This window comes from Megalops cyprinoides, chromosome 9 (genome assembly GCF_013368585.1).
Source record: "Megalops cyprinoides isolate fMegCyp1 chromosome 9, fMegCyp1.pri, whole genome shotgun sequence".
NCBI lineage: Eukaryota > Metazoa > Chordata > Actinopteri > Elopiformes > Megalopidae > Megalops > Megalops cyprinoides.
The window spans coordinates 1,858,212-1,880,886 of record NC_050591.1 but is presented as its reverse complement, the minus strand read 5'-3'; the positions used below and the strand labels follow the sequence as shown (position 1 = coordinate 1,880,886).

The 22,675-nt window shown below is 45.1% G+C and overlaps 1 protein-coding gene across 1 annotated transcript in view; it reads left to right on the top strand.

Moving 5' to 3' along the window:
* The window catches only part of LOC118782876 (beta-galactosidase-1-like protein 2), a 33,887-nt gene that overhangs the window by 3,350 nt on the left and 7,862 nt on the right, over nucleotides 1-22,675 (top strand). The window contains exons 3-12 of the mRNA XM_036536484.1: nucleotides 5,311-5,406; nucleotides 8,537-8,645; nucleotides 8,867-8,959; nucleotides 9,210-9,291; nucleotides 9,746-9,810; nucleotides 10,279-10,363; nucleotides 11,452-11,589; nucleotides 13,753-13,833; nucleotides 19,544-19,650; nucleotides 19,996-20,149. Of these exons, the coding sequence (XP_036392377.1) occupies nucleotides 5,311-5,406; nucleotides 8,537-8,645; nucleotides 8,867-8,959; nucleotides 9,210-9,291; nucleotides 9,746-9,810; nucleotides 10,279-10,363; nucleotides 11,452-11,589; nucleotides 13,753-13,833; nucleotides 19,544-19,650; nucleotides 19,996-20,149 (1,010 nt within the window). The remainder of the gene's footprint in view (nucleotides 1-5,310; nucleotides 5,407-8,536; nucleotides 8,646-8,866; nucleotides 8,960-9,209; nucleotides 9,292-9,745; nucleotides 9,811-10,278; nucleotides 10,364-11,451; nucleotides 11,590-13,752; nucleotides 13,834-19,543; nucleotides 19,651-19,995; nucleotides 20,150-22,675) is intronic.

Genomic DNA, 22,675 nt, shown 5'->3' with positions numbered 1-22,675 from the left:
GCCACACACCATTACCACAAACAATAAGAAAATCCACCCAAATGCATAGAAAGATTACTATCACTATTAGTGCTGAACATAAAGGAAACAATGTGTTGACATGACTGCCAGAAAAGCGGGCTAAAGAAAGGATCTGCCTGAAACATCCGTGCAGCATTAAAAAAAAAAAAAAAAAAGTTACAAGTCAAGGTGTGCACACCTCTTACTTCATTTAATTCATTTTCACTATTAGTTCTGCGCATCACAATTATTAAGCACAGAAATAATAGACAACATTGACATTCGCTGACCGTCACCACTGCCACACAAAAATACATCGTAGCATCGATTATCACAAAATTCACGTCTTGTGTAAACACGACAGTTTCTTAAGAGGCCTTAATAACAGAGAGACAAATTAAAAAAATGTCAAAACAAAAGCAAACTGACTTAACCATGTTTGGTTTTACCAAACGTGTAAAGCACAACAAAGAAATATATTAATAGTTTGCTGGCTGTCCCGCCAGTTTCAGTCATGCTAGCTAATTGGCTGCTAACCTGCGTCTCCCTCTCTGCTTCGACTTCAGCTTCTTCGTTGTGCATTACACGTTTGGTAAAACTAAACATGGTTAAGTCAATTTGTTTTTGTTTTGACATTTTTTTTTTACTTCCCTTACTTACTTACTGTTATTAATAATTTAGCGTCTAAAGCTTGGTATTGGGGCAGGCGATTCACATGAGCTTGTCACAGGATTTTTTTCAACTGCTAGCTAGTAGCTCGCGGGAACAAACAACAGTAAACGTATGTGTGAGCGTGATCCTGCTACCGCCAGAGAGTAGCTGCTGAGCAGAGACAGTGCCCCTTGCAGTGTGGCTGAAAATTGCACCCAATGAGTTGGCAATTTGTCACACCAGTTATAGAATTGACGAATACGAGGAAAGAATTAAATGCCCCCCCCCCCCCCCCACCCCCAAGCTTTGATTTCAAATGGAACTAGGGATTCCCTGGCAAGAACTAAGGGGGCCGGGCCATCCCGGGCCTCAGTGTAATTCAATCCCTGCGTAGCAGTCCTAACTGTGACTGGATTAGCTTTCAGCCTTGTGGTGTAGGTGGGCTGTAACAGGATTGCCAAGTGGTCAGACTTACCGAAATGGGGTTTGGGGATGACATTATGCATTCCTTATGTTACTGTAGCAATAGTCCAAAATATTGTTTCCTCTGGTAGGGAAATTCACAAACTGGTGGAGCTTGGGTATATTTTTCCGGAGATTACAGTGATTAAAATCCCCCGAAACAACAAGAGCAGCGTCCAGATAGGTATTCTCATGTCCACTGATCATGTTGTGCAGTTCTCTGAGTGCATTGTCCTCGTTGGCAGAGGGGGGAATGTACACAACACTCAGTATAATCAGTGGCAGAGCCAGAGGGGTGCCCAGTGCCACCCCGATATCTGATTGGCCACCGGGTGCCACCCTAAAATTTCATTCACTACCACTGGCAGTTTGATGCTGATTGGCATCTCATTTCACCTCTTGTTGAAAGTAGCATTTAATATTTCCACAGATCATGAGAGACTGACAACTATGGCAGACCTGCGGTGAAAGCACTGTTTTTAAATAAGTTTTAAGGTTTAGCATCGGGTTTAGGTTTCCTAATGTTTTCTAATGTGGGGTAACTTGTACAGTTGTCAGTGTTCAGCAAGTTAACATTTAGCAATTTGAAATCCATTAACTCAGATTTTCGTAGGCTACTTGAACTCAAAACGAACAATTGTTATTATCAATCTGTTAACGTTACTCAAAAGAATACCACAATTTGCAGATAGCCTGTTTGCTGACCTAAAGGTGTAAGTAATTATAGCTACTTACTGCAGAGTAGGGCTAGCCATGATCTAACTAGTAACTTAGGCTGGTAAATGATTTTAAGGTACAGTTATTATAATGGGGATTTGTAATTAAGATTGAGATTGGAATAAAATGTGGGTAATTGGATGCTTAGATGTAACCATAGACTGTCTTATTTTTGCATAGGGTCAATTAAAACAATGAAAAGAAAGGGAGATATCAGACTTCTTTTTAAAGAAGAACAAACAGGCAGATCAGGTGCAAACAGACCCAAACTCTTGCATCACCACTGGACCCCAGAGCATTTCTGCTTGATAATATTTTGTGCAGGCATATCTTGTGTTTTCAATCACAGAAAAAAAAATAGTTCAATCATATTGTATTGGATCAGAGAGGTCTGTACAAGCTGGTCATACCTGGTATATCAAATTTCAGTGTGTTCTTTTTGTAAATTTACTTCCATAAATAAACTATGCAAATTATGTCACACACAAATGCTCTCATCTCCTTGAGCTTTATTATCTGAAAATATTTTGGATGTGCAACACTCATAGACCCAGATTATATATTCATGATTATATATTCAAAACAAAGTGACCCAAGTCTCTCCAGTATGTGAGTACAGTACAGTGTGAGAGTGTGTGTGTGTGTGTGTGTGTGTGTGTGTGTGTGTGTGTGTGTGTGTGTGAGAAAGAAATTCTCGCAGTTCTATTCTAGTGAAGTAACCCTAGTGGACCACACCATCTGCCACATTGAAGAATTCCAGGTTAAGTGAATTATCACCTCTATCTCTAATCAGCAATCATAGGATTCATTCATGCTCCTTAGATGCCAGGTTAGGGTTACACACTAATTTTCTGTCATGGTCTATGGACCCCCTGAAGTAGCCTTGGCCACCCCCTGGCCACCCCATGTATAACACTCTAGTTCCGCCACTGAGTATAATGCACTGCACTTTTCTGGGTAAGTAAAATGCCTGCACTTTAAAGTAATATATTCCACATCCCTGGAACAGGACTGGGATATTACCTTAGTGTCGGTACACGAGGACTGTTTGACGAGAATCGCTGTTCCTCCCCCTCGGGTTTTGCCGCACTCCGCAGTATTTCGGCCGGCTCTGAAGACCGTGTTAGCCTGCCGGTGTTATGGACGCATCGGGGGTCCTCCGTCTGAGCCACGTTTCACAGAAACATAGCACAGAAGAGTCCTGAATATACCTCTGTGTAGCCATCCGATTAAGGAGGTCATCCATTTTATTTTCCAGAGACGTGACGTTGGCAAAAAGTATGGCCGGGAGGATTAGCCTTCCTCTGGTAACGAGGTGTCGGAGTCTCCGCTCGGCGCCTCCCTGCCTGCTGCATTTCCGTGGTGGCCTTAGGTTGCCGGGAAAGCTCCCTGCTGCTGCCTGGCCCAACATCACTCCAGCATGGCGATGTAATCCTGGGACGAGTCGAGCACACTAAAGTTAAAATCTCCTCTGTGACCCAGTTCGGCTAGTTGTATTAAAGTCGCCCGATCATACTTAACGTGACCCCTTACATACTCCACATGACAGGAAAGGAGAGACAGCAATAAATAGAAAATTAGGTAAAACTTGACTCGGAGAGCCCCGCAATGTCTTACACAGGGGAGTGCCATCTTAGCATCTAAGCATGGTCTAAACTTTATGCTTTGCCCATTGTGATGGCTTGATTTTTAGTGGGGCAAGGTCATGGTATTGTCTGCTACTTGAACCCACATTTGTCTAGTTTTACACCTAACCACATTTACTGGATGGTGTAATGTGCCATTGCCTCATTCCTACATGCTGCCACATGCAGACTGGAGTCGAGGTGTGTCAAGCCCACCCTTGTAGTGTCTCTGTGAGGAATTTGCAAGTTTAATTTGTGGAATTCATGCAAAGGGTTCCCTCTGCTCTGACTGAATTCCACACTGGCCTCGTTCACAGGGGAAAGGGTGAGGAGCAGGGAGAATTCAGGCTCTTTTGCTGTTGAGCCTTTGGGCTTATCTGCTCCAGGTAGCAGCCAAAAGCACGTCACCTTCTCGTATTTAGTTCAGTAATGACATTGTATTCAAATACATATACTTTAATATGGAGTTGATCCCCCTTTTGCAGCTATAACAGCTTCCACTCTTCTTGGAAGGCTTTCCACAAGATTTTGGAGTGTTTCTGTGGGAATTTCTGCCCATTCATTCTGTAGAGCATTTGTAAGGTCAGGCACTGATGTTGGACGAGAAGGCTTGGCTCGCAATCTCCGCTCCAGTTCATGCCGAACTCAACAAACCATGTCTTTATATTCCTTGCTTTGTGCAATAGGGCACAGTCATGTTGGAATAGAAATGGGCCTTCCCCAAACTGTTGCCACAAAGTTGGAAGCATAGCATTGTCCAAAATGTCTTGGTATGCTGAAGCATTAAGATTGCCCTTCACTGGAGATAAGGGGCCTAGCCCAAACCCTTAAAAACAGCCCCATACCATTATCCCTCCTCCACTACACTTCACAGTTGCCACAATGCAGTCAGGCAGGTAACGTTCTCCCGGCATCCGCCAAACCCAGACTCGCCCATCTGACTGCCAAACAGAGAAGCGTGATTCGTCACTCCACAGAACACGTTTCCACTGCTCCACAGTCCAGAGTCGGTGTGCTTTACACCACTCCATCCGACGCTTGGCATTGGACTTGGCGATGTGAGGCTTGCATGCAGCTGCTCGGACATGGAAACCCATTCCATGAAGCTCCCGCCGCATAGTTTTTGTGCTTACATTAATGCCAGTAGAAGTTCAGAACTCTTCAGCTATGGAATCAGCAGAGCGTTGGCGACTTTCACGCACCATGCACCTTAGCAGTTGTTGACCCCACTCTGTGATTTTACGTGGTCTTTCGCTTCGTGGCCGAGTTGCTGTTGTTCCTAAACGCTTCCACTTTCTAATAATATCACTTACAGTTGACTGTGGAATATCCAGCAGGGATGAAATTTCACAAACTGACTTATTGCAAAGGTGGCATCCTATCACAGCACCACGCTTGAAGTCACTGAGCTCTTCAGAACAACTCATTTTTTATCACAAATGTTTGAAAATGGAGACTGCATGGCTAGGTGCTTGATTTTATACACCTGTGGCAACGGGTCTGATTGAAACACTGAATTCAATAATTAACAGGTGTGGCCAAATACTTTTGTCCATATAGTGTAAGTCTTTGCCTTTTGTATTGTTCCTGAGCATATGTTTTTATTCCAGATATTGATTAGTCTGCTGTAGTGGTTTCAGCAATGTGTGCACACTTGCTTTAATTTTATATGCACGGTTATGTGAAAAATGTGTAAACACTGTTTTTACTGTAGCCATCTGGCCAAGGGGGAAAGTTTGAGGAACAGGGAGAATCTGGACTCCCTAGCTGTTTAACCTTTGGGTTGGGTGGTGTCCTGTCCTCATGTTTAGCCATGACCATCAGGTCTGATCTCTCCTTTCTACTTGTCCCTCAGGGTGTACCTCCGCCTGGCTGCAGAGGTGGGCCTCTGGGTCATCCTCCGTCCGGGACCCTACATTTGCTCCGAGTGGGACCTTGGCGGGCTCCCCAGGTGTGTTCGATCTCTTTCACCTGCCCGCCAGTAAGCCAGCATGTCCTTGCTTTTCACCTAGTCATTCTAGTGGACTCTCCAGTAGAAATCTGTAGCACCTAGCAATAATAACTTGGCAACAGCTGAGCTCAGGGTTGTCCTTGTGTTTTCTTGAATCTACCTTACATGGGTGTAGCAAGTATTAGTTAAACCCCTACCTGTATAGACCAGTGCTCTAGATTCGGAGGGAGGTGGTAATGATTAGATTGACACAAGCTGAAAGATGATTAGCCGGCTCTACTATGAATGTAAAATTATGTTATTAAATTGTCACATACAAACACTGACCTACAATATGGATACATTCACATACAACAATATGTTGTTACTATGTACAGTGCAACAAGGTTGTTTTTTCAATATCTTTTCTTTGGTTTGGGTGCACCCGTAAAATAAAAAAGAAAGTTTTTTAGATAAAGATAAAGAATTTAAAAGAAAAAAAAAAGATAAAGGCCTTCTCAGTCCTACCGCGGTTTGCAATAGTATAAAGGAAAAATCTTCCCAGCGGTCATCCGGGCCTTGGCTGTTTTCTTCTGTGTGCAGTTAAATTCTTCCAGGGTGGCTCGCCATCTCATGTCGGAAAATCTTCACAATTAAACCTCCAAATCCCTTGCATGAGCCAAAATAATTAAAAAAGACCTGACCTGTGCATATAAAACAGGCAGTGATTTGTTTGTTACATTAAAACATACATAACTATCATGTATATTATCCTTAAATTCTATTTTTGTAATTTGTTTCAAGTCGTTTCCATTGCAAGATAGGGTTCAAAGGTTCTAACAGTCTCACATTCATTAAGCTTAACACTGAATAAAATACTATTTTTTTTTCTTTCCCGGTAATCCAATTCACTGTATGTTACCATTGTTGTCTACTGCAAACACAGGTAAATATTTGAAATACTCACAACATTACATTAATTAAATAACTAATAAAATGTCTCTCTCTCCCTCCATATATTAGAATTCACTGTACTAACTGCACAGCTTTAGAATGAAATACGTATGCGCTGCTTCAGAACTAAATGTGCATGCGCCAGTTTTTAATACGAAAAGAGTATCACACATTCAATTGAAAATAATTGTAATATCAATTGATAAACATTCTAATGACAAACATATAAACATTCACCACGTTTCACAACTTAACCATCATACTTGGACAATTTACGTCAGCTAGCTTTTAGCTGCGGCAGGGCAATGGTCTCTGATTCAGTGTCACTGCTGCTAGCACTTAGCTTCCACTCGCGGTTTAAACAGTACTGAAAAACTCAGCAAATAAAATAAAACACAGTTTAATTTCTTTCAGGTCAGTTTGATAAAATAAACTGTCAGATAACTAAGCGTAAACCATTGTCTAATTTTAATTTATATTAGCGAAACCAATTCAGCAGTATCTAATAGTATGTAGCATCCTAGCATTTATACGCGAATTACACAATAAAACTTACCAAATAAAATCTTTTCACAGTTCAGTTCAACCTATTAGTCAGTCAAATTTGTGAAGTGGGGTGGGTTTCTGAGGTAAACTGAGGCTAATTTTTAATTTAACTGGTAGTTAAATTTAATATCAGCTTTCTCCGGGTACAAAATCATAAGTTGCTCTCTCTCTCTCTTCAGGGAAAAGCAGTCTGAGCAGTTCATACCGCGCGCTCTCACTAAGCTGATAATTGAGGCGGGGCTTCCTGCCCAAGCTCCCGTTTCATTGGCGAGCATGAGACTGGTATAACTCCCATTATTAACCCTTTAGGGCAGTGTTTGTCAAACCTCTCCTGAAGTACCACTTGTACTGCATGTTTTAGATCTCCCCCTGCTCCAACACACCTGATTCAAATGATCAGTTTGTTATTAAGCAGCTTCAGGAGTTCATAACGAGTTGATCATTTGAATCAGCTGTGTTGGAGCAGGGACAGCAGGACAAGTGGTACTCCAGGAGAGGTCTGAGAAATGCTGCTTTAGGGGGTTATATGGGGAAGGATTAAGAATGATTGCTTCACTACCTCACATAGTTAGAGCTGAGCTCAAGTATACAAAGTATACAAAGGGGTTCCAGCACAAGAAATGTTAAGTCCTTTGTCTAAAAAGAAGTGGCCCAGTGAAAAAGTGAATGAGGGACAGCTTAGCATATGCCCTAATGGCTGCAACCAGTAAGCTGTTGCCTTACATTACATTACATTTTTTCATTTAGCAGATGCTCTTATCCAGAGTGACTTCTGATGTGCAAATACAAAGTGCATTTAACAAAACGGTTTGAAACATTGTGCAAAACAAAGACATGTACGTGATTCAGCACGTAATGGAAATGAAATATTTATATTATTATATGAATGAAGAACTACAAAAAACTACCTACAAGAAAACTGATATAGAAAATGACATAAAAGAGAAGTAAGATCATAGTAGGGTACGGGAAATAAGGTTGAATAGGTGGGCATTCAGTCTGTGATAGAATCTGGCTAGTGATTCAGCTATGATAGGTCGATTCAATTTGTTGCCTGTAATTGTTGCGTCATGTGTACAGTGCACATTCATCAATCTCTCCCCCTAGGTCATTCTCAATGATCTGTCTGATTACACTGGTGGCTGTCATTGATGTTTGGGGATCTCTCCACCCCCTGCGCTTATCCACAGTTTCAATGTGTATAGTGGCAAGACTTGCTGGCCACCACTCCTTCTAAGGTCTTGCTGAGGTGGAAATTCCTGAAAAAAATGTCATCAGGAGAGTTACGAGAGTACAGACACTTGATCTGGGAAGAAAGAATGGCTTTTTTTGTCCATGTTGCATCAGCAGGGTAATGTGGAAAATAAGCAGGCACATCCTTTCTCCTGATAAACAACAACACAAAGCTAATTAGAGCTGGGCAGAGCACTGCCACTTTTGCTTTTTGACTTTTTTTTTTTGGGGGGGGGGGGGGGGGGGGGGATTACTCATAGAAAAATTCTACCTCATTGACAGGGTTTGTTATGTTTCATTGAAAGTTGGATCCCAGTTTTTAATCAGTTTGGCCATTAAGCCATTGGTGGTGGAATCTGCCTCAGGGAAGTGACCCTTGGCTGATCTTTGAAACACTCTTGCTCTGATGTCTGTCCAGCTGGCTCCTGCGTGACAGTAACATGAAGCTGACAACAACCTACCCAGGCTTTGCTGATGCTGTTGGTTCCTTCTTTGACAAACTCATCCTAAGAGTCGCATCTCTACAGGTGATTGTGTTGAAATCAGTTTTATCTCTAAAAGTCAAGATTTGCTGCTGTTGTGCAAGTTCTCAGTTGCCAATTCCCTTCAGCCAGTGACCACAGGTCCAGTTAGAGAGCATAACTGAACCAATGACATAATTAAGTCTTGTAATTTTCACAGAATCACTCCCCTAACCACAGTTGTGCAGTCATGGAAGCCACTCATTTCTTAATTTGCCTCATTGCAGTACATGAAAGGGGGCCCCATCATTGCAGTTCAAGTGGAGAATGAATATGGTTCTTATGCAAAGGATGACAAATACATGCCCTTTATCAAAGAGGTAGGGGGGTCTTTGTGTCAATTTCTTTCTGAAAGGTATACAACTCATGGGGCTGTAAGGTTTGTGCATTGATTTGGTCTTGCTTTTGCAGCAGTTCTCAATTACTTGGTAGAGCCGATAGGAGGCTGGTTTGTGATTTGTTTTCTCCTGCTCTAATGTGAGAAGCGCACACATAGGCATAGACGAACACACACACAGACACACACACACAGTCACTGGCTCCCGCAATAATCCTCTTCCCCGTTGGCAGGCTCTACTGTCCAGAGGGATCACTGAGCTCCTGCTGACGTCTGACAACCGTGAAGGGTTAAAGCACGGGGGAGTGAATGGAGGTGTTGTGTGGCACAGGGCAGGCATCCCACAAACAGCATGGGCACACGGGACATTCATTGGCCCTGGGTCTGGTTTCACCTAAATTCAGAATAATAACTGGCTGTCTGCCGGGATTCACATAGTCTCAGGGGGACTGTGATTCTTTTCCAGACCAACTCCTCACCCGGGGAGGCAGAGCAATGTCTTTTCTTTGGTTTTTGTTTTTTGGTTTGGTTATCACATGCATTAAAATGAAAGCCCACTGTAAGCTTCTCTTGCAGAACAGCAGAAAATGGAGGTGTGCTGATTTATATCCTTAGTGATTAGTGCTGTTTCAGTCTACACAAAGTTTTTTTACTTTTACCTTTACTGCATTTTACACACTGTCCATTTATATAGCTAAATGTTTAGTGATACAATCAATAATGGCAAAATACCTTTCTCAAACTTGCATGTTCTCCTCCTTTTTTGAAGTTCTAAAGACCATCAACTTTCAGAAACTGAATCCTCAAGCCATACAGTATCTAGATGCTGTACAGGTGAGTCTGAATGTTATGTTCCTCAGTTTAAGAAGGAAATTATTATTGCACTACTAGTGCAGTAGTGCAAATTTACAAAAAGTAGTGCCCCATCTCTGGCACCTGCAGGTGCATTCACCTTGATCAGGCTCCACTAAAAACCTGCACATTAAAAAATAACCCATGCATGAATACATTTGTTCCCACCTTAGCTCTACCTGTTATCCAGTGAAATCATCGCTGAAATCACTTTAAAGTGGAATTCAAAATTACATTTAGAGTATTAATTTTAGGCTTAGGATCTAGCTTTTGAATCTTTAGTTTATCTTTATTTTTTTAATCTTTAGTTTTTGAGTCTTTAGTTTATCGTACTTAGGTGTCCTTACACTGTCATGAGAATGCTGTTGAGCCAATCGAATGTGGCGATCCAAGCTGTGTCATAAAGGGAGAAACTCTCCTTGTGTGTGTGTGTGTGTTTATTTATCATAGCCACGAAGACCTAAGCTAGTAATGGAGTATTGGGCTGGATGGTTTGATCTGTGGGGGGACCTACACCACATCTTTGCTGCAGAGGGTAAGGCACTCGGCTCCGATTCGCAGATGCTGCTTTAAAGCCTGGCTTACACTTTTCATGAATGTGCCATGACATCACCACACAATGCAAGAAAGATGCTCGGTGCTCACAGAATAATGCACCATCTGGATGTTAGATGGCAGTAGTTAAAAACAATGTGATTTGACCTTCATTTGATCATAGCACTGGGTACTTGATAATGGTTTGCTAAGATTATGGTTTGATATGATCAAGTACAGTATCCTTAAGTTGGTTAATCAGTGCAAAAACATTGTTTGCAAGTAACAGTGATATGAAATATTTACATATTGGACATGAACATGGCAAAGATGCAATTATCTGGCAATCAAGGTCAAAAGCAAAGCAGTTAAATCTTCAGACCTTGGCAGAGGAAATCTTTTGTATCAGTGTTGTTCACAAAAAAATTCATGCTGTTCTTGGAATGATTCTACTTTCTTTGTAACATGTATGCAAAAGAAAAGAAAAAGGAAAAACTGAAGGTAATGATTGATTCATCCAGTGTCACAGTATACTGATATGCTTCATATAAATTATCAAAAGCACCCTGTTTTAGAGCATTTTTAGCACACTGCTAAATATATAAATAAATGCAGAAAAATGTTTTGGCCAGTTTTGGGTAAACATTTTCATTTTTTCTTTTCATTTTGAGGTTTAAGGTGACACTTCAGAATTGATGTGTTGGCAAACTGTAGCATGCCTCTCCTAGCCCCTGCAGGGAGTGTGTCATGTAGGTTAAAGTTTGGGTTAGCTTGCTGAAGTGGACAGACGGGTCTCTGTGAAGCTGGCAGCTCATGAGCCTGCAGTCCAAGTGCTTTGTTTTAGTGGGGAAAAACATGGGATGTTATCTGAGCAAGCATCTGAGATTAACATCTGTAGATACCTCACACCATCAAAGCTGAGGGCACAAATGCCCTGGCTATGTAATTATTGACTTTTGAACACAATGTTTGAACCTGGAGCCAACTGGTCAGAACCTCTGTGTTTTCCCTGACGACAGATTGCATGGTACTGTAAGATAAGCAGGGATTCAGTCTGTTTTTCTTCTTTCTTCTTTTCTTTTTTGGCAGACATGATTGCCACGGTGACAGAGATTCTGAAGCAGGGCATGTCCATAAACCTCTACATGTTCCATGGTGGGACGAATTTTGGCTTCATGAGTGGGGCTCTGGCAACCCCCTCTCTGAGAGCGATGGTCACAAGCTATGGTAGGTCTTATTCAAACTTCTATCCAACTTCAGTGGACATGTGTTACTGAAAACCACATTAATGCCTACATTAATGGCTGTGTTAAGTATTAATACTTAATGTGAATTGTACAGTAGGTAAAAAATGCTTTTGGTGTGGATAGTGCACTTTGGTAAGATGATGTGACAATGTTAAATGGAATGTTAACTTTCTGACCTTCCAGTCTTCATGTAATCTGTTTATGTTTGATTTCCTGTGTTGGGAATTTTCTCCCTTCGTGGAATCAAGTTGGGACCGGCGAAGTAACACACTGATGACTGCTTTTCAATTGAAAAGATTTATTTCGATGCGCAAAGGGAGACTCGCATGGGTGCAGAGACAATGCGTTCCGACCGAATCTCGACATAACGGCCACAAGTGAGGGTTTAAGTACCTTGCCCGTGGTATACCAAATGGCAGGTGTGAACATTCCTGTGGAGAAGTGCATATCACACCTGGATGTCCTGGGGACACCCACTGGGTCAGCTGCCGGGGACATCCCTTTGAACCCTATATGTGGCCGGCTGTCTCTAACAGTCAGAGGGCTATTACAGAGTGTGTGTGGGAATGTAAATACAAAATGTAGTTCAAACGAAATGCAATTTAAATAGAATGGAACTGGTTCAAACTGGTTCACCTAATCACCTGTTATCTGTTTCTGTATTATAAGCCCTGCTAAGGTTTCTCTCTCTCCTTGCACATGTATATTACCTAAGCATGTTTTTGTTTCATCACATTCATTCATCATGTGTGCAAACTAAATAAATTAAAAAATTAAATTAAATTCACATTGTAGCTGAAATTCACAAAGTGGGCAGCAGGTGCTACTCTCAGTCTTTTGTTGTCTGAGGCTTCAGGCTTCCAACAAAGATATTTCAAAGGGCCCCCATAGCTGTCTGTGTAGCTGTGGAACACCACTGTTATTCAGTGGTTCAACTCAACCTGTCTAAGACAGAGCTCCTGGTCATCCCAGCCAGGCTGTCCTTTCACCACGACATCACTGTACAGCTTAGCTCAATGACACTAACTCAATCCAGGTCTGCAAAGAACCTGGGGGTAGTGTTTGATGACCAGCTAAACTTTGGGGACCACATTGCGACAACAGCCAGATCATGCAGATTTGTGTTGTACAACATCCGGAAAATCAGGCCCTACCTATCTCAGTATGCTGCTTAGCTCCTTGTCTAGGCTCTTGTCATCTCAAGACTGGACTACTGCAATGCTCTCTTGGCTGGAGTGCATGCACCATTGAGCCTCTGCAGGTGTATACAGATGCTCCTTGACTTACGATGGGGTTTCGCCCCGATAAACCCATCACAAGTTGAAAATATCAAGTCGAAAATGCATTTAATACATCTAACCTACCGAACATCATAGCTTAGCCTAGCCTACCTTAAACGTGCTCAGAACACATACAGTAGCCTACAGATGGGCAAAATTATCTAACACAAAGCCTATTTTATAATAAAGTGGTGAATATCTCATGTAATTTATTTAATAGTGTACTGAAAGTGAACACAAAACACAATATCCAAAAAACGCTGGCAACACAGTACACTGTAGAGTATCGGTTGTTTACCCTCGTGATCGCGTGGCTGACTGGGAGCTGCGGCTTACTGCTGCTGCCCAGCATCCCGCGAGAGTATTGTACCGCATATCACTAGCCCGGGAAAAGATAAAAATTCAAAATTTGAAGTACGGTTTCTACTGAATGCGTATCGCTTTCACACATCATAAAGTCGAAAAATCGTAAGTCAAACCATCATAAGTCAGAGAGCATCTGTATAATATATATGTGAAATATATGTAAGTAATCCGTGTTGAGAATGTGTGCTCTTTAATAGTGAGGAGAGAATGATTCTTCATGGGCTCCATAATGGGTGGGACTGTCATCTGCAGTTATTTGTGTGAACCAATGAAGAGACTTTGGTCTCTGCTTTAAAGCAGTTTGATGAACCTTTGAGCTGCTGATGCATGATGGAACTGCCCATTCTGGGGTTCATGAAGCCACATCTTCCTATTGCTTGAGTTTGGGTTGGGAGTTGTGAAGCAGAGTCAGTGTAACAGTGTGGAGTAACCACAGGAAGCCAAGCAGAGGCCAGCACACCTCATTCTCTCTGCTCTGAGAGCCCTGTGTTTTTCAGATTATGACGCACCTTTATCAGAGGTGGGGGATTACACCCCAAAGTACCACCTCCTGAGGGATTTGCTCAGCCACTATCACAGTGAGTGCCACATAAAAGTCTCCCATCTGCTTCTGTGCTTCCTCTTATCCAATATGATCAGTGTGTGAGCTGCTTCACCCAGCCCGATGCCAGTGGGGGCAGGGCTTAGGGGTGGGGGTGGGGTAGTTGATTGTGTTTATATGGTGGGGGGTATCTTACGTTTGAATGACATGCACCAAAACCGAAAAATACAATCTCATACTCATGTGTGCTTAATTTATGATAAAAAATATATGTTTAGAGACAATAATGCATTTTTACCCAAGAAATATGTGATCACTGCAGGCAGTAACCCAAAGATTGAAGATTTGACCCCCAAGTTCATTAAATGATTTCATCTTCCATGTATCTCATTCCAGCTGTTAGCTGCTGTGAGCAGAAAACAATTACGGCCAGACTTATCCAAAGAGACTTACATAGCTCACAGTTGTCTTATATTATCCATTTATACAGGTGGATATTTACTGAGGCAATTCAGTTTAAGTACCTTACCCAAGAGAACAATAGTAGTGCCCCACTGGGGAATTGAATAAGCATAGTTTTGGTTACAGTCTACCTGATGTGAATCGGACATCAGCATAATCTAATGAGTAGGGAATATTGTGCGTTAAGATGGCCAGTTAATTAAAAAATACACTGTATGGACAAAAGTATTTGGCCACACCTGTTTTTCAGGGTTTGGGCTAGGCCCCTTATCTCCAGTGAAGGGCAATCTTAATGCTTCAGCATGCCAAGACATTTTGGACAATGCTATGCTTCCAACTTTGTGGCAACAGTTTGGGGAAGGCCCGTTTCTATTCCAACATGACTGTGCCCCAGTGCACAAAGCAAGGACTATAAAGACATGGTTTGATGAGTTGGGTGTGGAAGAACTTGACTGGCCCACACAGAGTCCTGACCTCAACCCCATCGAGCACGTTTGGCATGAACTGGAACGGAGATTGCGAGCCAGGCTTTCTCGTCAGTGCCTGACCTCATAAATGCTCTACAGAATGAATTGGCACAAATTCCCACAGAAACGCTCCAAAATCTTGTGGAAAGCCTTCCAAGAAGAGTGGAAGCTGTTATAGCTGCAAAAGGGGGGCCAACTCCATATTAAAGTATATGTATTTGAATACAATGTCATTACAGTCCCTGTTGGTGTAATGGTCAGGCGTCCGAATACTTTTGTCCATATAGTGTATATGACAGTAGTATTTATTGAAAGGGCCACTGACATCAGCACAGACGGTTTCCTGTGCTGTTCTAGTGGAAGTCAACTGCAGTGGCTGTAGGTGTGAAATGAGAGCTCTCTTTTAAATGGCATCTGCACAGCAGAGAAATAACGTAACAATAGCATTATAATAATAGTACATACATGTAGCTGCCTTGCTGACTCTAAAAACTGCATCTGATTAAATATTGATTACTGATGCACAGCAGGGGCACTTGCCACAGCTGGATAGTGACTGCTCTCATGCACCTCTGTGACTCATCAGGCAGTTGCGTGGGTGACATCAGTTGAGTTTCACTGCTCTCTGCCTCCTCTCTCAGGATCATTATGAAGGGAATGGGAATGAAGCTGAAGCATTTTCTGCTTTACAGTGGGTTAACAGTGTGGACAGGAGACCCCAGTCTTAACCTGGGCATGGAAATATCCACGGAGAGAAGCAGAAGAAATTCACCATTCTGTTGTCTGAATTCAGTTATTTGGAGACTTTGTGTGTGTGCATCATTGAAGGTTGTGTTTCTTCTTCATCAGAGCAGGATCTAGGTAATACTTTTCTTTTTAATTTGCTTAGAGTAGCCGTGCATTCTGTTTACTCTGTTTACTCTGTTGTTTGGTTAGGATTCTTTGTCAATTTATAACCATGTGTCTTGTTTGGTAGGCTGTATTACTTGGTAGTCTTAGTTACTGTAGGGTTAGCTGTTGAGTTGCTAATTTGCGTTTGTTTGTTAGTTTGGTCGTTTTTTGCCACGGTCGTTTTCGGGTTTGTTCTGGTTCCTGAAGGGGCGGAGCTGTAGCCAGCCTGTAAGCCACGAGTGTTGTGAGCCGCAAGGTTCTTTAGTAGTGTTTCCACTAAGCGGCAGCTGGAGTGGTCTCGTCTTACTTGTCTCGTCGTACGAAGACTTAGTCAGACTAAGACAAGGGAGTCTACCTGCAGGAGTCCACCGAGAAAGGATGAGGAGGGGCACTACTGCTGTCTGCTCGCTAGCTACCCTGTGGTTGATTTTTCTCTTTCTTCGTGCTCCAGTTGTGTTGTTTTTCTGGTTCATTCTGGTCCATTTGTATATCTACCTGAGTTTGTGCTACTAACACCTGTTGTTCTGCATCGTCTTGTCCCTCTCCCACACATACACCAATCATGTGCCATCTACCCATTCTTGTCCAAATCTCCCGTCCCAATCTTCACAGGTGGCAATCTATGCAACCTCGCAGTCGTAACCTGACTAACCTGTCTTCATCCACCTCATTCTACTGATATTACTGTTGTCATTTCTGGTGGCCTCTGGAACTGCCAGTCAGCAGTACAGAAGGCCGACTTCATCTCTGCTCAGGCTTCCATGCTGTCCCTGCACTTCTTAGCCCTCACTGAGACATGGATCACACCGGAGAACACCGCCACCCCCACTGCCCGCTCCTCTGCCTTCACCTTCTCCCACACCCCCAGACCCTCGGGGAGGGGTGGAGGAACTGGTTTCCTGATCTCCCCCTTGTGGAGTTTCTGTGTCACATCCCTCCCCTCCATCTCCCCCACCTCTTTTGAATTTCACACTGTTACTGTTTCTTCCCCTTGTAAACTTCACTTGACTGTTCTCTATTGTCCACCAGGCCCTCTGCAGTCGTTTCTAGATGAACTGGACACCCTCCTCATCTCCTTCCCTGAGGATGGCACTCCCACCCTGCTGCTTGGGGACTTCAATCTTCTCTTCAATCTACTTAGTCTGCTAGTGTCAGCTTGACGCAACCTTTGTACCCTCTCCCCAAATGCCTTCTCTTCTGCTCTTCTCTCCCTTCTTCTGAATCCTTCTCACTTCTCTCTGTTGAGGAGCAATCCTCTACTGTTCTCTCTGTGCTGTCCTCCTCCCTGGACACCCTCTGTCCTCCTGTTACCAGACCAGCTCGTCTGTCCCCCCCAGTCCCTGGCTGACTGACTGCATTTGTGCAGACAGAGCCAAACTTTGTGCAGCTGAAAGGAGATGGCGGAAATCAAAATCTCCAGATGACCTATCCCATTTCCACTCTCTTCTCATTTTTTTCTCATCTACCCTATCCTCTGCTAAGTCTGCCTTCGTCCACTCCAGAATCCACTCTGCCTCCTCTGACCCTCACAAACTCTTCTCTACATTCTCCTCCCTCCTCTCCCCTCCTCCTCCCTCATCCCTTTCTGCTGATGACTTTGTTTGCTTTTTCAAGAAGAAGGTAAAAGACATCTGCGACTCTTTCCCCTCGTCTCCTCCCATTTCTGCACCCGCTGTCACTCCCACTACCTTCTCCTCCTTCTCCCCCCTAACTGACTCTGATGTTCTACAACTAATAAAATCCCACCATCCCACTACCTGTCCTCTTGATCCTACCCCTTCTCCTCTCTTTCAATCCATCTCTGAGGACATTCTTCCCTTTCTTTCTTCCTTAATCAACAGCTCCCTGTCTACTGGTGTAGTTCCCTCTGCTCTGAAGAGGGCACGGGTCATGCCACTGCTAAAGAAACCCACTTTAAATCCAGCTGATGTCAGAAGCTACTGTCCACTATCTCTTCTACCATTTCTCTCCAAAACCCTCAAACGCGCAGTCTATAACTAACTTTCTCCCTGTCTCCTCCAGAATAACCTCCTGGACCCGAACCAGTCCACTGAGACCGACCTCCTCGCTGTCACAGAAACGCTTCACTTGGCCAGAGCAAAGTCACTCAGCTCGGTCCTCATACTACTTGACCTCTCTGGAGCGTTCAACACTGTGAACCACCAGATTCTTCTCTCGTCCCTTGCTGGGATGGGCCTCTCAGGATCTGTGCTCACATGCTTTGAATCCTACCTGTCTGACCATTCCTATCAGGTATCTTGGAGGGAATCAGTCTCCTGCCCCCGTCCTTTCCAGACCGGGGTCCCACAAGGTTCCGTACTTGGCCCACTCTTTTTCTCCCTTTACACTAAATCACTTGGACAGGTTATTTCTGCCCATAGTCTTTTCTACCACTGCTACGCAGATGACACACATTTGTTCTTCTCTTTCCCCCCCTCTGACTCTTAGGTCCAGCCACGCATTGCAGCCTGCCTAGCCAACATTGCCTCCTGGATGTCCACTAACCATCTTAAGCTCAATCTGGAGAAGACTGAGCTTCTCTTTTTTCCAGCTAAGAGCTCCCCAACAATCAACGCTCCGGTCACCATTGAGGGTTCTGTGGTGACCCCCTCCAGGTCAGCCAAAAACCTGGGCATGACCCTGATCGACCAGCTAAACTTCTCAAACCACATTGCGGTGGTCACCCGGTCACTACTGCAACACATTATTGGCTGGCTTACTGGCCTGCGCTATCAGGTGGCTTCAGCTGGTTCAGAATGCTGCTGCACACCTGGTATTCAACCTCCCAAAACACTCTCATGTCACTCCGCTACTCACTGCACTTCACTGGCTTCCGGTAGCAGCCCGCATCCAGTTTAAGACACTGGTGCTGGCTTACCAGGCCACAAGAGGCTCTGCCCTGTCCTACCTTCAGTCTCTGATCACTCCAACCAGATCTGTCCGCTCAACCTCCTCTGGGCAGCTGGTGGTCCCCTCACTTCGGGAACCTGGCAGCCATTCCACTCGGCCACATCTTTTTTCTGCCCTCGTTCTGCGGTGGTGGAATGACCTTCCTCACCCAATCAGAACTGCGTAATCACTCACCATCTTCCGCTGGAGCCTGAAAAGCCACCTTTTCAGAATTCACCTGTACTAACCTTGTCTCTGTGTTGCAGGTTTTGTTTCAAAGTCAATGTCAAAGTCAAATTCAACTTTATTGTCAATTCTCCAATATGCACAGGACATACAGAGGATTGAAATTGCGTTTCTCTCAGGCCCACGGTAACAATACAACAGTAACACAGATGTAACACAGTGACACTGAGAGACAAGAACAAGAATTTTCACAGATATACAATAAACACAATAACACAATAACACAGACATAAATAAAAATGTGTGACATTTGTGACAGGACAAGCTACAAATATTGTTTGCAGATTTCTGTTTTATTGTTGCAGGATATACAGGAGCATGGTACTGTAAATAATTAATTTGCATCCCTACTTTTCCTACTTTTGCTTATGAGATAGTAAGCTAACCTGATTGATGCATTTTAAGTCGCTTTGGTTTAAAAGCTTCTGCGAAATACCAAATTGTAAATTGTGCGTATTCTGAACTGAGGACACCAGAATAGAACAGAATAACTTTATTGTCTACCTGTAGTGAAGATTTGTCTTTGGCTTCACAAGCAAACAACAAATTGATGAACATTTAGAAAGTATACAATAATAGAAGGTGAAGCAACTGTGGAAACCACTGCTTAAGTGGTTTAAATTAAGACTTTAATTTGCTGAATTAAGTCTTCACAATATTTTGATGGAAACTGAACATGTATTGAGGCCTTATATGAACCCGAAGGAGCATCCTGTAAATGTATAAAATGCAGTTTTTATATGAACTGTGAATGCAGGTTATATGGAAACTCACCTGTCTTTATCATTTCAGGTGAGAAGCTCCCTGAGAGGCCTACCCCCTATTGGAGGAAGGAATATGATGCAGTGGTGGTTTATCAGCACCTCCCCTTGTGGGACACCCTGAAGCTAATTGAGGAGGTGTGTGAAGGAGCTTTAGCCCTTAGCAGCTGACCCTGGATCACAGTCACACCCAGAGAAAGCATGGCCTCCCTCTCTGATGTGTTCCAGAACATGTGTTCCAAGATCAATCTCTAAGGGTCACAGAACACGTTTCAGCTCAGTCTCTCTGTAAAAGGCACCTGAGTTTTCTCCTTTTTCAGAGAAGTTGCCATCTTTATCTGTCAAGCTGAGTCACTTCTAGTCTCAGTGACAGTGCTGCTCTGATCAGACTGGTCCCAGGTCAGCTGAGGAGCAGAGTGAGAGAGCAAGAGGCCCTCACAGGGGAGGGATAAGGCTGAACGGCTGCTCTGTCCCCTCCTCCAGCCTTTTAAATCTGCCAGCCCGCTCAACATGGAGAATCTACCTGTCAACAATGGGCAGTCCTACGGTTACACCCTCTATGAGACCATGGTCACCAGCGGTGGAACTCTGAACTCCATGAATAACGTGCGTGACTGCGCCCTGGTGAGTCTGATCGGTCCAGGACCATTGATGAGCAGAGAGCTCATGACCAAACACTTTCTGAAGCCACCAGGGGAAAGAAACAGGCACAGTGTGAGACAGTGGTTCAGCAACTGGCTCTGTAAGCAAGGGGTTTCAGGTCTGAAACCAGGATGGAGTACTGGTGGTGTTGTTCTTGTGTTAAATGCACTCAACGTCCAGCTGTGTCAGTGCTCCCGCCCCCTAGCTATTGTGTTTTGTTTTTCCCTGTCCATGTGCTTTTGTTTTCCTTGTGTTCTAGCCCTGCCCCACTCTCCGCCCTGTCTCCGCCCACCCGATCATCCCCTCCTGCCTGCTTACACACCTGCTTCCCATCTCCTCATCAGCCCAGCCCTATATCTACCCTGCTTGTCTCTGTCTTGTTGCCAGTTCGTTGCAGTGTGCCTTTACCTGTCTCGTTCCTGCCGTGTTTTCTGCCTGATCGCTATTCCCCGAATCGACCCTGCCTGCTCTTTGACCTTGCTCCTGCCTGCTGTCCTGCCTGATCTTGCTGACTACCTGGTTTGACCCTGCCTGTCCCCGGCTTTGATTCCTGTCTGTGTTTGGACTGCCTTCCTGGTATTTTGACCCTGCCTGTTTTGGACTGCCTGCGTGTTCTGCGATTTCGTTAATAAACGCCTGGACTCTGGAGTTCTTGTGGTCCGCGCCTGAGTCCTTGCCTGTGCCCTGTCAGTACGAACTGGCCATCCCGGTGCCCGACGTACTGCGGCGTTCATTAGCCAACGGTTTTGGTGGCCCACCATGAACGATGACGTCCGGACCTTCGTCTCTGCCTGCTCAGTCTGCGCCCGGAACAAGACGTCCACCTTGCCGCCCGCTGGCCTGCTACAACCCCTGCCAATTCCCAGACGACCCTGGTCCCACATCGCCCTGGATTTTGTCACTGGCTTGCCCTTGTCTGACGGTAACACCGCCATCCTCACTGTCATAGATCGCTTTTCCAAGTCAGTACATCTCATTCCACTGCCCAAGTTACCCTCTGCCAAGGAAACAGCCCAGCTGCTCATTCACCATGTTTTCCGTTTGCATGGACTACCCACTGACGTGGTGTCCGACCGGGGGCCCCAATTCACCTCTCATTTCTGGAGAGCTTTTTGCAGGCTACTGGGTGCCACGGTCAGCCTGTCATCTGGGTTTCACCCCCAGTCTAACGGCCAGACCGAGCGGGCCAACCAGCAGCTAGAAGTGGTACTGCGTTGCCTCACGTCTCAGGAGCCCACGGCGTGGAGCCAGCAGCTACCCTGGGTGGAGTACGCCATCAACTCCCTGCCCTCTGCATCCACAGGGCTGTCCCCCTTCCAGTGCTGTGTGGGCTACCAACCTCCCCTATTCCCGGCCCAAGAGGAGGAGGTGGGGGTCCCCTCGGTGATGGCGTTTGTCCAGCGCTGCCGTCGCACCTGGAGACGTGCACGTACCGCACTGCTCCGCTCCTCAGCTCGAGTCAAGCGGTTTGCTGACCGCCATCGCTCCAAGGCACCCCGCTATCGCCAAGGTCAGCGAGTGTGGCTCTCCACCCGGGACCTTCCCCTCAAGGTGGACTCCCGCAAGCTGGCTCCCCGCTTCATCGGCCCCTTTCCCATCGCCAAGGTGATCAGCCCCGTGGCGGTCCGGCTGAAGCTCCCGCTCTCCCTTCGCCGCATCCACCCTACCTTCCACGTCTCCAGGATCAAACCCGTCGTCCGCAGCCCTCTCTGCCCGGCTCCCCGGGCTCCTCCGCCTCCCCGCCTGATTGATGGAGCACAGGCCTACACTGTACGCCGTCTACTGGGGGTTCGGCGTCGGGGGCGCGGTCTCCAGTACCTGGTGGACTGGGAGGGCTACGGACCTGAGGAGAGATGCTGGGTCCCAGCCAGGGACATCCTGGACCCTGGCTTGATCCGAGATTTCCACCGCCGGAACCCGGGCTCGCCTGCTGTGACGCCTGGTGGCGTCCGTAGGGGGGGGGGTACTGTCAGTGCTCCCGCCCCCTAGCTATTGTGTTTTGTTTTTCCCTGTCCATGTGCTTTTGTTTTCCTTGTGTTCTAGCCCTGCCCCACTCTCCGCCCTGTCTCCGCCCACCCGATCATCCCCTCCTGCCTGCTTACACACCTGCTTCCCATCTCCTCATCAGCCCAGCCCTATATCTACCCTGCTTGTCTCTGTCTTGTTGCCAGTTCGTTGCAGTGTGCCTTTACCTGTCTCGTTCCTGCCGTGTTTTCTGCCTGATCGCTATTCCCCGAATCGACCCTGCCTGCTCTTTGACCTTGCTCCTGCCTGCTGTCCTGCCTGATCTTGCTGACTACCTGGTTTGACCCTGCCTGTCCCCGGCTTTGATTCCTGTCTGTGTTTGGACTGCCTTCCTGGTATTTTGACCCTGCCTGTTTTGGACTGCCTGCGTGTTCTGCGATTTCGTTAATAAACGCCTGGACTCTGGAGTTCTTGTGGTCCGCGCCTGAGTCCTTGCCTGTGCCCTGTCAAGCTGTATAAATGATATCTTTGTTTTAAAATAATAGGTCATAATGAT